The 15,142-nt window shown below is 39.3% G+C and overlaps 1 protein-coding gene across 1 annotated transcript in view; it reads left to right on the forward strand.

The window, feature by feature from the left end:
* The window catches only part of ETNPPL (ethanolamine-phosphate phospho-lyase), a 34,730-nt gene that overhangs the window by 9,802 nt on the left and 9,786 nt on the right, over positions 1-15,142 (forward strand). The window contains exons 4-8 of the mRNA XM_018570038.1: positions 1,407-1,481; positions 1,830-1,923; positions 3,407-3,523; positions 12,537-12,619; positions 14,337-14,562. Coding sequence (XP_018425540.1) covers positions 1,407-1,481; positions 1,830-1,923; positions 3,407-3,523; positions 12,537-12,619; positions 14,337-14,562 — 595 coding nt within the window. The remainder of the gene's footprint in view (positions 1-1,406; positions 1,482-1,829; positions 1,924-3,406; positions 3,524-12,536; positions 12,620-14,336; positions 14,563-15,142) is intronic.

Here is a 15,142-nt window from a genome sequence, read left to right on the forward strand (position 1 = left end):
TATATATATAATTTTGGACACACATGCACTGGCTCTCTTTGCATGCTATAAAACGATAGAAAAATACATTTGTTCTGGACAACCTCAAAAAATAAGTACATTTCTGCAGTTTAGTATTTGTCAAGATACGTGCTATATCTTGTTTGGCATATGCAAGGAGTAAATAAAACAGCATAACATTTACGGTACATAGATAGGAAACAAAAGCTGTGTTCAGTAGTCTTCAGACAAACTCACTTTGCGATACTGAAAAGTCTTCTGTGTTACAAGGTTCACATAATGTGTAATGTTTCTAAAATGATATTGACCCAGTTAGGTTAAATAGCATATTATTGACCATCATCCTTGGATCAGCTGCAAAAAAACATCACATGCAAGGAAAATTTAAAAAAAAACTATATTTTTTTCCCCACTAATTCACTAAGCTAAGAGAAATTGTACTTGCAAATGTAACATTCTATTTGCCTTTAGTAAATCAACCCCATAGTATCTAACAAATCACTCAGGTTTGTCACAAGTGATATTATATTATGAATTATGGAAATTTCTGCAAGTGTTTTTGTTGTGTTTTTTTTCCCTTTTAATATAGACCTCTAGGGTCCTCAAACACCCCAACACATGCCTTGTGCTAATCACCTGAGTAAAACTGGCAAGTTACCGTAGGCATTGACTTCTGTCCTGACTTGGCCCTCTCTGGAGCTACAGCTCAAGCCCCACCAGTCCAGTACTAGGAGCCTCTACTGGTTCTGACATCAGACTGCTATGTGGCAGTGTAGGCACCATCAAAGGCATGCAGAGCTATGTGCAAGAGTTGTCAAGTTGTCATACCCACCTCCTATCAGTGGAAATATTAGTACATACACCTATTTTTTAAAGCAAACCTCTTCTTTGTACAAGCAAGGCAAAGCACCACGTTTGCTTTAAATAACAAGCAGCACATATCTTTCCTTCATTACATTGCCAATTAATTTAGAACAAGCAAAGAAGCCCTGTGCAAGCTCTGAGTTGGGCAAGTCAGAGCTTTCACGGTGCTGAGGACTAACTTTCCATCCCCATGTGACAATACTGGGCCAATCACCAATCTCCAGCATTGTCACTTGAGAGAAATGAGCAAGTCACATGATTCTTCATACCTAGAAGCACCAGGTAATTGTTCACTCCCAGCAGCTGAACAGAGCAGGGGAAGCGAAGGAAAGATGAATATGTACTGCTAGGTAGAGGGCATTAAACTTGTTGCTTTGCCTTGTATAACTGGTTTGCATCACACTGTAACATTAGAACTGAGCTAAAAATCAGCTACATCTTATTTGAAATGGCTATGCTTACAGTCCCAGGTTACCTATAATGTCATGTTCTCATGAACTGCGATTGTGTTCTAAGTTTCATATGTTTAATTTTTCCTGCAGGTCAGAGGCAAATGACCTAGCTCTTCGCTTGGCACGACAGTACTCTGGCCACTTTGACATAATAACCCTTGACCAGTAAGTTTTTCAATGCCGTGTTACTATAGAACATTGACTCCTGCATCTAAAATTCTTTTGAATCTTCTTGTACTCATTTACTGTATATTCACAAACAATGCTTTATATATTGAATTAAAATATACATTTTAAACATTGCTGGCAGTTAAATCCTCCTATCTACTGCCAACCAGCATGGAATCCAATCTGATAGGGAACTATTCCCTCAGCTTCACCATTAGGTTCTAATTAGTCATATGTGTGAATTCTTGACATGCACTAAAATGATTCTTTTTAAACCAAGATATTGACAGTATCCTAATTATACACCATTATAATATATGCTTGTGTTGTCATTTTATGGTTTAGTGCTTATCATGGTCATGTGACATCACTTATAGACATAAGTCCCTATAAATTTCTCCAGCTTGGAAAGGAAGCCAAGAAAGAATATGTTCATGTGGTAAGTGCTCTTTAAAATGAATCCTTTATTTTATATTATCGTTGTCATGCCAGAGTTTTTTGGACATCAGTGGGCTCTGAAAAGTTACCATTACTGGGTACTCTATAATGCTTTCTAATTGTTATTTATATTTTATATTATGAGCTAAAATCCTGTAGAGGGAATACCAATGTTAAAGAACGCCTCACAAATCAGTAAAATCATTGACAATGCATATGATAAAGTCAAAATGTTCACTCAAGTTAGTTATTTAACTACATGATATATAAATATATAAATATTTGCAGCCAGATTTAGTAGGTTTACTGCATCTAGGTTTCACTGCAGTCACATGATTCTGTGTTATGTCTTATGTGTTACATACTTCTCAACTGTCCCTCATTTGGAAGCAAATCCCTTGGTCCCTCTTTCCTCCCTAGTTATCCCTCTATTTGCTCTGATGAACAGATATCTATATAAAAAAAGGTTCTTTTTAATTACCAAAAGTTATTCTGTACAAAAACCTTCATCCTATCTTATAATTATCTTATTTGCTTTTTTGAAAAGCCTGCATAAAGAAAAATGATGGTGAAAAATAATCAATTCTGGGTTGCCCAATCATTTTTGCCATTTAAAATCTTAATGGTCTACATAACTGGGGGTTTGGCAGGGTTGTATTCATTGCCTAAATACATTGCATTGGAAAGTGTCACAAAGTTGGGAGGTATGCGTTCATGAATGTGTAGTTTAGGTCCTGGCATTTGAAAGTTGAATGGAAGGAAAGGAATTGTGAGTTACGAACATTGGGCAAAAGTTACATAGATAGCCAGGTTGAAAAACAGACATATCCATTAAGGTCAATTAAAAAGGTTGAACTGAGGCTGTGGCCCTATGTATAGCCTGGGTCTGGGAAAGGATTCGGGGGGCTCCAAAAAGACATTGGATCACATTGAAGACTGCCTCAGGAAATTGCAGACTCAACAAAATACCTGCACTTCAGGACTGGTAGTTTATGAGACTAACAATCACAGTAGACTTGACTTCTTCCTAAATCAAGATTAGGCCTCCCCCCTTCCTGATGCTAAGGCCCACTCCTGCCATTCAATTTTTTATGCCAGAGACTACTGCACAGTCGCGGCATTACTAAGTTAAATGACAGGGGTGGCATTTAGTGCCAATAAGGTGTGGAACTTAATCTTGGGCTGAAAATTATTTGCCATGTGTTAGGATCCAAGGTGGCTGCACAGTCAGTATACAGATACTTGCAAGCACAATAAGGCCCACACTCTAGCACTCTTATTAAGTGTTGTTGAAACATTTTAAACCATGCAAGGGTTTTTTTCTGTATATTTTTTGTGCTGTTTATACTACCATACCCAATACATTATGTGTAAGTACATGTGATGTAAAATAAACATTACAACGACAAATTTTGGAGCACAGAACGTAGGCATGTTTCTTTATTTTTCAGTGCTTTCAGTAAAATAATATTTGTATGCTGCAGGCTGCATCACCTGATACCTACCGAGGAAAGTACAGGGAAGATCATCCAGACCCTGGAGCTGCATATGCTGAGGAAGTCAATAACATCATCAGAGAAGCTCACCACAATAATCGGCAGGTTAGTTTTAAGGACTACCACGTATGTTACCTTAATACAAAGCTATATGTATGACATATATTTTTGTTGGCACTGTTGAGGGTAATTTTTTATTTAGTTAAAAATATAGAGCATCACTGTTGTGAAGGACTAGTTAACTGGCATGTGTCAGAAGAAGCAATGACTGTATAAACATTTTAGATGCAGAAGTGTTGACTGCTTGCACTTACTGTGTGTGTTATTCTAAGATAATGACCATATCATTTGTGGTGTCTAAAAGTTCTCATGGTGCTTGTTAGTCTGTATCAAAGGTATATGGGCAGCAATACTGAAATTATGTGGTTGTGTGTTTATATACTCTGTGCGTTTGTGTAAGTGGAATAGGTTCAACCGGTATTGGCACTTAACACACAGTTTCCCTATAGGGGGGCTTTGCACAACATAAAACAAAACTTCTACATCATCTGTTAGTTCCTGACTAACAGGGTGCCCCTTAAAGGGTTCCCCAAAACAAACAGGCAGTACTTGTACTACCTTTTATTGGAGAGAGAGAGACAGAGACAGAGAGAGAGAGAGAGTCCTGGGCATCAGTCAGCATACATATATAACGGCCTGAGTATAGCTAAGACTAATAAGGAGTTCCATCTACCGGGTAAGATGTGGACCTTAAAATTAAGGCTTTATCACGCTCAGCGCTCTCTAAAACCAAAACAGAACCTTCAATTCTGAGAAAACAAAAAGTATTTTTTTTTCTCAACATCAACCATAAACCATGGAGCCCCCACAATGTGTATGTGAGAAACCTAGGTGACACATATACACCGTCCACAATACTGCCACCCAGTGCCCTAACAGAAATATAAATTATGCATGCATGTGAGGGCATATTTATTTGCTATGCTCCTCAAATCCATCTAGAGGCCATAATGTGGTATTTTCTTAATATTACATTCAACGTAAAAAGAGAATATACTGTGAATGTTCGCTTTGCCTCCATTTGCACAGAACGAATGTTCACAGATATTTGTTGGATGAATGGCTCTGCAGCTTAATAAAAAAAATACACCCTGAGTTTCTCACTGCCAATGTTTTTTGCATGACCAAAACTTTTTTATTAAAAATATCATTTTTTCAGTATAGGCTGAAATTTGAAACATATGCTAATGGGTGGAACAGGCTGTTTAGGACATTATAAAAGCTTTAAATATAGTCAATATTTGTCACTTAATTACATCAAGAACAAAGAAAATGTGCCTTAAGACCGCTTACTTTAAAAAGACTATCATGTCTATTCATTAACCACTTCAAGACCAGGTGTTTAGACCCCCTTCCTGGCCAGGCCATTTTTCAGTATTCAGCGCTGCGATACTTTGACTGACGTTTATTCCGTCATGCAACGCTGTACTGAAATGAATTTTATACCATTTTTTGGGGACAGATAGAGCTTTCTTTTGGTGGTATTTAATCACCACTGCGGGTTTTATTTTTTATTATAATTAGGAAAAATTATTGAAAATTTTGAAAAAAAACGTTTTTTGTAACATTATGTTAGGAAACATTTATTATTACCCAGTTTTTTGGTCAAATATAAAAGATCAGGTCACGTCGGTTAAATAGACACCAAACATGTCAAGCTTTAAAATTGTGCGCACCCGCGACATCGCAGAAAACGACGGCAACCAAAATTGGCCATAGGCGACACTTTAAACGTTTTTACCGCTCATCAGTTTAGTGTTATCAGTGATTGATGGCCCTAGACTTATTGCTCTCACTGCGACGTTCGCGGCGATATGTAACATGTGCGGCGTAATGGGCGCAATCGTCTTTTTTGCACGTATGCGCCCCCGACGCATGTTTGCATGCGTGTATGTATGGGTGGGGACTTTAAAACATTTTTTTTTTTTTTAATTATTTTTTATGTGTAACTTAAAATTTTTTTTTGGGGGGGGGGACTTAAATTTTTTTTTCTTTTCACTAAACTTTATCGCTATCACATACGGGGGCTAATAAAACCCCCCTATGTGATAGCAAAATATGTGACAGGTCCTCTTTATGGAGACATCAGGGGTCTCCAAGACCCCTAATGTCACCTAGGACCCCCCAAAAGAAGCTGATGAAGCAGAGATCTGCTCCATCAGCTTCTTTGCAGCTTCTGAAGCTGGAGAGTGACACAAGAATGCGGAAGTGATGTATTATACAACACTTCCGCATTCTTGCAGAGGAGAGGGGACCGGAGGGAGCTCGTGTACCGAGCTCTCTCTGATCCCCTGTGACACAGGCGACATGCTGATCCCGGGCTCGCACCGGGGAACAGCGGAGCCCGGGATCAGCGGGACAACGGCAGGGGGGCGCCGCGGAGGGGGGGGGCACCGATCGGCACCCCATACACGCGATCCGCCGGCTCTAAAGCCGGCGGATCGCTTGTATGGTATCAGGCATCGCTGCCTGTTTTTAAAAAACGGCAATTTCCCGCTCGCGCGCGCCGCTCAGGGGGCGTGTCTGAGCCGACGTCTAGAGACGCCCGCTCAGATCGAGAGAGCTCCTGGCCGCCCGTTTTTTTACTACGGCCGGCCCGGAGGTAGTTAAAGGGTGAAGAGTTTGGAGAAGGCAGGAGAAGTGATCAATCTAGGACAACATAGCTGATTTGGAAAAATCCTCCAAACTCTTAACCCTTTAGGAATATTCCTGTGTATATATTTGTGTCCTAGATACTTCACTTCACAGGGTTATGGAAGCCCATAAGACACGCAGTAAGGTTGCCCGGCATTTCCTGTAACTTCCAGTTCTACAACATAACTCACCCATAGTCACTAACACACCCTATTACACTCTTGTTGCTTGATTGTATAAACCTTGAGTCTACATATAGCACAGGGAAGGATGTAATAAATACTAACAGCTAGTAGTGAACACTGCCATTTATCAAATCTTACTGTGATGATAAATAATGATGACGTTGCGGCACTGAGTAAGAGCCCAGCAATTAGTCTACTGTGACTGTGTCACTAACAGGAAGTACACTACACCAGTGCACAAGGAGAATGACAACTGCCATGCACCTGCACTACTTATTGTATATGGATGTTGTGTCTGATGACACAACACCTGACCGGCTACTTGAAAGGCCATACAAGCACATGGGAGGATTCGAGGTCTTGAAGGCAACATAGGAAAACATCGTAAAGCTTTGCCAGAAATCACAATGGAGGAAACTTTTTTATGCAAACTGTGAAAATCTCATGGATCCCCAAGATGAACAAAACAAAGATAATATTGTTATAGTCTGGGGATATATGTGTAGACAAAGGGAGTTTTTAAGGATTTCTATCTTAGTTCTTTTTCAACCTGTAGAATACACTGTAACATTATTTCCAGCATCTTAACATCTGGGACCTTGGCACTGGGTTTACAAAGTGGACCTAATTGTACCACATTGTGTAGAATACAAATACACTGATGTGAAGTTTCCAAGTGTATTACTTAGGATTGCTGTATTTGCATGCTAGGTCTGTTATTTATTATTGAAACAGGTGCATTTTAGGAGCTGAAACCTATTTTCAAGTCAACACTTTAGTCACTATATATATTAGATAAATAATAAACACATATAGTTTGCAATGAGAAAATGACACTTTTTTTGCTTATAAACCATGTTCTAGTTTTTTTTCTAAGTTTGTCTTTTAATATGCTTATGTATTTGGATTGCTCAATGTCCTGTGCCTAAGCTAGGGTGGAATGTTTAAAAAGCAGTTATTTTAGTGGAACTTTAATTACTTTTAAAACTGTTCTACTAGGGCATACTGTATATTTTTCCATGCGTGCAGAATACAGGAAAAGGTCCCGCACATCTAAAATAAATCCACAAGGATATCCTGTGATCTGACTTGCTCCCTTAAGTATAACACTTTTATTGCCAAGGGCTTTGGGTGAAGAGAACAAATGAAAAAAAAAATAATTGGCTACTTGAAATGTTCATACAGTCCTGCCTCTGTCTTCTGTTTCAAATTTGGTTTTTAACACATAACTTTCCAGTTATATTTTATTTAATTGTTTTATATAGATCATTCAGACATCCAGGTCAACAACTAAATATCTGAAAAAAGTTATTTGTTTAAATTTCAGCCTTTAATTGTCTAAATTAGGGTTGCACAGATACCAAGTACAGTACTCGGTACAAGTACGAGTACATGTACCGATACTTTTGAGCTCCAAGACTACACTAGAGAAAAATTAAAAAATTAGGAGGCAGCTGTCATTTGTAAGGAGCACACGGAGCTGCTGGGATTTGTACATCTCTGTTTTAATGTACGATTTTGTTTTTATAACTATAAATAAAGGGATGCACAGATACCAGTTTTGCGAGTACGATTACTGGTACTTGCCGAGTACTTACAAGTACGAGTACTGATACATTTTTGTTTATTGTCATGTGACAGTTTTTCTAAAACAATACAGACTAATGATTTCAGGACAGTGGTGGAGTGCCAGAGCCAGGTCCCAGCTGCAACCACTGCAACCCGGGTAGTTCTCATGAAAATGCCAAGTATCTGCACTGGTACTCAAAAAGTATCTGTGCATCCCTAGTCTAAATGTTTATCTTCTATACTGTTTTATTCTATACGCCCAGTGTTTAAACTAGTTAACTACATTCCAGGTTCATCATAACAAAAGGTATGCAAACTCTTACATGTTTTTTTTAAACCAGTCACAGCCAATCAAGTAGAATAGTTTGCCCGCTTCCTGCATGCTGTGGAGTGGGAGCCTTGCTGTCTGTAGGGAAGCAGTGATCTCTTTGCAGAGGTCTGACATGCCCCCTAATGTGTCAGAGCCAGAGCCCTCCAATCAGCAGGGAAAACGAGCTTTGCAGATTGCAGAGCTATAGGTCTGACTCAGTAGATGGCATGTCAGATCTCTGTAATGAGATCACTGCTTCCACACAGAGATAAAGGGTCCTCTGGTTGTGGCTGCTTTAGAAAGAATTACAACTGTAATACATTCAATATATTTGGGTTGATATACCTGGAATTAATTTAGCTGTTTTAAAATGATGGTTCAAATGTGCTTTAAGTTAATATTTTGTAGCACTGCATAACTTTACAGAAATAAAAAAAACACATTTATAACTGTTCACACCATGTCTGTACAGAAATAACATTACTTCTGCAGGGCTGTTTCTTACAGGCTCTGACAATGGCTGACTGGCAGCCCCAGTTTAATTGCCCATGAAGGGTAAAGCAACAGGTTCACCTTAATGCAGCTCCCCCCACCACCCAAATTACTTTTACCCTCTGCTCCCTCACCACACCTTTAAGCCAGTGGAGGGTGAAGAGAAGTAACTCTCCAAGCCTATGCAGAGCTGACAACTCCTTCCTCAACCCCATATGATAGTACTGGGTTCCTGAGCCTGATCAAGCACTAGCATTGTTACATGGGAAGGAGGCGAGTGATTTACATACACCCCCATATTTGGAGCTACCAGGTATCACTCCTCATTCTTGGTAGTGGCTGCAGGAAAATGAAGAGAAGGTATATATGCTGCTGGTGGGGACGCCATTAAAAATAACCTGTTGTTCTAACCTGTGCAAGCTAAACAAAGGTTTGCTTTAAAGGAAACCTGTACTTGGAGAAATCCTTCTGAAAATGCTAGCCACTTTTCTGACTAACTAAGAACAAGCAGGCAAATCAGAATAATCAGAACTGGATTAATGTGAAAGGTAGGGAACTGTTATTCTCATAAACAAAGGTTAGCACTGGTATTCTCCATGCAATATGGAGATTGATTAAAGCAGAAAGGGGCCCTAGGCAAGGTAGCAACACTGCCCCCCCCCCCCATCACTTTGATTGACATTGATAAGGATTGCAATGGGCTCAGGAAAGCCACCTCATATGCATTGTCGGTACTGGCCTGGCTCCATCAGACACTGCCTACAAATGCCTCCACCCTTCAAGTGACAGATGACTTTGATTAATTGGGCTAACCTGTTGAGTTATTGTAAGAGCATGAAGATTGTATCTGGGCCATCTGGACATCAACTGGGCCATCAGCTCCTGCCTAGGTTGCCTTGTGGATGATCTAACTCTGGATGTAAATGAAACATTGCATTATTCATTCCCATGTATGCTTATTAGTATGGTGCATTGTGAAAAATCTTGCTTCCTGCATCTTTGTTGTGCGTCCTCCATAGGGATGAATAGTATTGGTACCATATGTAAATTGTGCCAAAAATGCTCTGCAACTCAACACGTGTAAAATGTAGAGGTGTCACTGTAACTTTGTAATATCTTGTCTGTGTCACTTTAGTGCTGCATAGTGTAACAGTACATTACTTGCCATATTTATAGTGGATGAAAAGTCTTCAGTTAGGAAAAAGGCTGAAAAACAATGCTGCTGTGAAGCATTACTTCATCCAGAAAAAAGGAGAGGGGATGGATGGCTTAAGTGTGAATTGTTCTTTCTGGCTTATAAACAGCTTTTGTCATGTGGAAAGAAAGACTGACATTCAGTTGACAAACAAAAGCATGATTATGTAACAGAAAAGACACTGCATTCATACTCTGGATTATGTTATTACTATGCTGTTATTGTGGCTTTTTATGTCTTTTAGTGTGAGTATGCTCTGTAACTTATATCTCTTTTATAGTATGTTCATATGGAGCAGTGATCTTACTAATGGGCAGTTTTCTTTCTCCCTTTCTGTTCCTTCTTGCATATTTTAGGTTTTGATGACATTGTCCAGTTGCTGAACAGGCTGTGCTAAAGACTAATAATATCACCTTCCTTGGAAACTCCCCTATGCCTCTCTTGGAATATAGTGTATATAAAATTTATTGTACTTCATTCACACTTTACTGACCAGCTTTGTGATTTCAGAAAGTGCTAGCTGTTTCTTCTCTAACTCAGATTGCTCATAGAAAAAACACATATGATTTAAAGTGAAACATAATGTAAATATTTACCTAGAGTGTGGAACTTTTAAAGGACCGTTAAGTCTATAAGCTTATATACTGTGTGTATATACTGTATATATATATATATATATATATATATATGTGTGTATGTGGAGGCTGCCATTTGTTAAATTATCCTACAAAATACTAGCTACCTGGCTGTCATTGCAAATCATGGGTCTCTTTACTTTCCAAGTCTAAGACCTGGAACAAAGGTCTTTGTTTAGAAGTCAGATTAGATGTTCTCAGGATGATGAAGGATAAGTAAGGATAATTATCTTATTTGTTGTAAATTGGTCATAATTCCAATGTTTGGGGGCCATGCAGGGTCCCCTCCTCAATGTGCTGCAGTGACTGTTGTCCCCCTAAAGAAGGGACCATACCCTGGCATTATGATCTATGTGACATATTTACAATAAATAAGCATTTTGAATGACTGAGTGCTGGAGACTTATCCTTCATCATTCTGCATAGCGCCATCCATTGTGGTCACTACAAGCAGGGCAGCCATCAGGGGGGTACGGCCGATACTCATGTAAGGGGCCCGGGCAGCCTGGGGGGCCCGTCCGAGTCCCTTACATGACTATTGGCCGACGTTGAAGGGCGAGGAGGCAGAGGCCTGGCCCTAGCATTGCCGCTCCAGCGGCATCGAGACAAGCTGGGGCCCCATCAGCGACGATGCTCATCTAATGTCGGACTGGCCGGAAGTGACGTCACTTCTGGCCGGTCCGGCGGCAGACGAGGCCATATGTGCAGGTAAGAGGAGCTAGGAAGGGAGGGAGGGGAGGGATGCAGCCCCGACCAACCCACCTGAGACCCCTTCAGAGTCCACCATAGACAGTCGCAGATGGGCTGTGCAGGATCTATGGTGGGCTCTGCAGGGTCACTGTCAGGTGGGTCCTGTGTCCAGCGCGTCACTAAGCCCTGCGTGCAGCGCATCACTAAGACCTGCATCCAGCGGCGGGGGGGGGGGGGGGCCCGGCCTAAAGCCGTGTAAGGGGCCCCAAAATTTCTGATGGCTGCCCTGACTACAAGCACTATCCCGCTCACCTCGGTTGCAGTGCTGTATGGTGTGCAGCTGACATTTGCATCAATTCAAGATTAGAAGTTCTGACTTTCCTGATCTGCATGCTTGTCCCAAATAGGTGTCTCAGAAAATAGTGAAGCCGTGCACAGCCAGGCAACCAGCATTATTGATGAAGGTCAGCAGTGGCAGTCTACATATTTCTCTCAGTACAGCTTTCCTTGTCCTTTTATTAACTTTGTATTTAATTCTTAACTGTACGTAAGATTTTATTACATCTTTGTAATATTTACAACCTTGTTAATCTAAATAACCTGACTTTTTCCCCAGGGCTAAGAAATGCTTAGATCCTGATGATATTTAGTAGAAATCAAGGTCAAAGTGCATGTCCGGGCCAAATATACCCCCAAACTTACCTCCCCGTCTATAGCGTGTCCCAGCATTATTATTTTTTCTTTTAACTTGTTTCTGTAGAGTCATCACCAGCTGCTGACAGCTTATATCCTATTAATATAGACACACACCCAGAGCTACAGCTCCCAAGAGCCCTTTCCCTACAAACTGTGCATGGTCAGGCTATTGGGAGTCAAGGTAGCAGCATTGTTTTGCTGGGAATGAAATGAATGTATACATGTGGAGATGGACAGAAGGGGAATTTAAATGCACACTAGATTTCTGTAGATTGACAGGTATTTTTCTGTACTTGCAGGGATAAAACTTGGGGAAACGTGCATGAATTTCACAGATGTACTAAAAAAAAAATTTTCATTTTGCCCTGGCATGCACTTTAAGTGACCAGCTGCCTGTTTTTAAGCAATAACCAAAATACTTTTATTGTTCATTCTCTGGGGGTCTCCAGGTTCCTGACAAGTAACTCCGAAGCCATGTATAACTAACCGCTGATTAGTTCTTACCACTATAAAGAATATGATTATTGATTTTTGGTTGTTTAAATGCATTAATAATCAGTGTTCTGAGGAAAAGCTGCAATCTCTGGATGAAATCCTATTTCCAGAGTGTAGAAGGTAGAACACATCCCTGATGTCGTCTTTTCTTACATAGATTGCGGCCTTCATTGCTGAATCCATGCAAAGCTGTGGAGGTCAAATTATCCCACCACGTGGCTACTTCCAGAAAGTGGCAGAGTATGTAGAAAATAAATGATTGTGCATCTCTTTAATTATTAATGCTATAAAAGTAGTCAAATTGAATTTTATATTGATGAATGGGCTATTGTGAGTATATTGAGAAAAAATTTATAAACCCATATGACATATAATACGGAAGTTTTGCAATGCTGTGTACTGTAAGAGCTCGACGTCACTGAAGGCATGAAAGTATTTTTGATAAATTATCATGTTGACGATAAGGGGCATTTAATTTGCATGTATAAGGATAAGCTAATGAGGGTGGTATGTACTATAATGTTATGCTTGTCATTGCTTCCTGTTGTTGAGATAGATAGATAGATAGATAGATAGATAGATAGATAGATAGATAGATAGATAGATAGATAGATAGATAGATAGATAGATAGATAGCTCTATATATATCTATAGATATAGATATATAGATATATATATCTATATATATACAATGTCAAAGTGAATCTTGTTGTACAGTTATTGAAATCCTGAGGGACCCAGTAGCTGGGTTAATTTATTTTATAGACTGACAGGCTTCTTTACATAGAAAAGCAGCTTAGTGAATAACCCCCTAAGTGATAGGAAAACTACCCAATGAGGCCTTAGACAATAATAAAACTTGTCTGACTCTTGATCCCCTCCTTATTTAATCGATTAAATATATACATACGTTTTGGCTGGAGTTGCACCTTACTTTTTCTAACCTGACTTAGGGAACTTGCAAAAAAAGAAAATTAAATATTGAAGCATACTTCACTTTGTTACAATTTACTGCATCCTTTGACACTTGTGTTCATTATATGGAACAACTGGGACTCATGCATTATTGCATTAGGATTACATTTAATTTTTTTTAAAATTGGTAATCAGTAGTAAAAATGAAAGTTATAGGCTAAAATGACAGTCATTGCTTTGGACAGAAAACTTGTTTATTAAAAAATGGTGCTGGCATAAAACATCTTTCAGTCCATTATCCGCCACACATTAGTACATTTTCTGTATGAAAATAGCATCTTGACATTTTTAAAGTTCATTTATTCAGTGTAAAGCAAGACATTTGCTTTATAGGGAATTCTGGAATGATGCAGAAGTTGTTTTTACTTTTGAAATTGACTTTGTCATCGCTGAGTAATTATAAGTAAAACAGCAGTGTGCCCTGGCCCTACTCATAAATATTCTGCAAGGCTGCATACAGAGCAAATTTGTTGTTACAAAGTAACATTAGTTCATTTATTTTGTGAATTGTGACATGCACTCTATTGTTTGCCACATCTGGCTCAGTATTACTTGGGCTGAGGCTTTTTAAAATGAATCTAAAACTGATGCTTTTTTTCAATAGGTTAAGTTAGGGTTAGATTCTCTATCAGGCTTTCTTTGCATCTGTGTTCCCAATGGGACACACTTTATCCTCATATTTGAGTCACCCGAAAAGAAATGTAAGGGACATTTTTACATGTGTGAAACATTTGAGATGGCAACTGTCTCAGAGAGGATTTTCCTCAGGAGAGATTTTATCCTATTTCCTGTTGTGTTTGCGGGACAAAAAGTGAAGGAAAATCTACCCAGGATACAGACAGTAACCACTTAAAGGGTTCCCATCTCTATTCAAAACAAGAAAAAGTTTGGCTTTACATATACTTTAATTCACATACTATAAAATATCAGTCCTCGACGTTTCTTCTGTATGTTCGATTGTTGGTTTATTTTTCTATTTCAGGTATATACATGAGGCAGGTGGAGTTTTCATAGCAGATGAAGTTCAGGTGGGATTTGGCCGTGTAGGAAAGCACTTCTGGAGTTTCCAGCTGCAAGGTGAAGATTTTGTGCCGGACATTGTTACTATGGGGAAACCTATCGGCAATGGACATCCCATGTCTTGTGTTGTCACAACCAGAAAAATTGCGGAAGCCTTTGGAGCTACTGGACTGGAGTATTTTAACACAGTAAGAAGTTTATTACAATTATTAGTTATATATGAGATTACTGTCCCTGTTTGGCACTATTAAGAACTCTGCTCAAAGTCATCAGAATGGAATGTTACAAACTTAAAAAGCAGCAGTAATAATAATCAATATTAATAAATATAACCTGCGCTAGCCCAACTCCATACAGTTCTATAGAGAGGAGTCAACATGCCAACTGACCTTGATTTTCAGAGGCAGTCTCAGGTTTTGAAAACATGTCCCTGGAAAATGTTGGATCACAGAACACCCGCTTCATTTCTTTAACACAAAGATGTGAACAGGGCCATATTAAATTCAACCTACATTAAAAGCTTAACTCCTGGCAAACAACTAAATACACAGGTGAAATACATATAAATGGGAACTATGTCACTTGCCAAAGGATTGTTTTCTCACTATAACTCTGTTCTGTCCTCTTATCAAAATGTGTGTTAGCAAATGAGCACTGCGACAAAACTGAATGGATCCATTTGCTGCTTCTCCCTCCAGAAGTTTGAGCTCGGCTATAGGGGTTGACACCATGTCAAATTGAGATACTGTACTTCCACTGCAATAAAAA

The sequence above is a fragment of the Nanorana parkeri genome, unplaced genomic scaffold, assembly GCF_000935625.1.
Source record: "Nanorana parkeri isolate BGI_ZX_2015 unplaced genomic scaffold, ASM93562v1 scaffold36, whole genome shotgun sequence".
Classification (NCBI taxonomy): Eukaryota; Metazoa; Chordata; class Amphibia; order Anura; family Dicroglossidae; genus Nanorana; species Nanorana parkeri.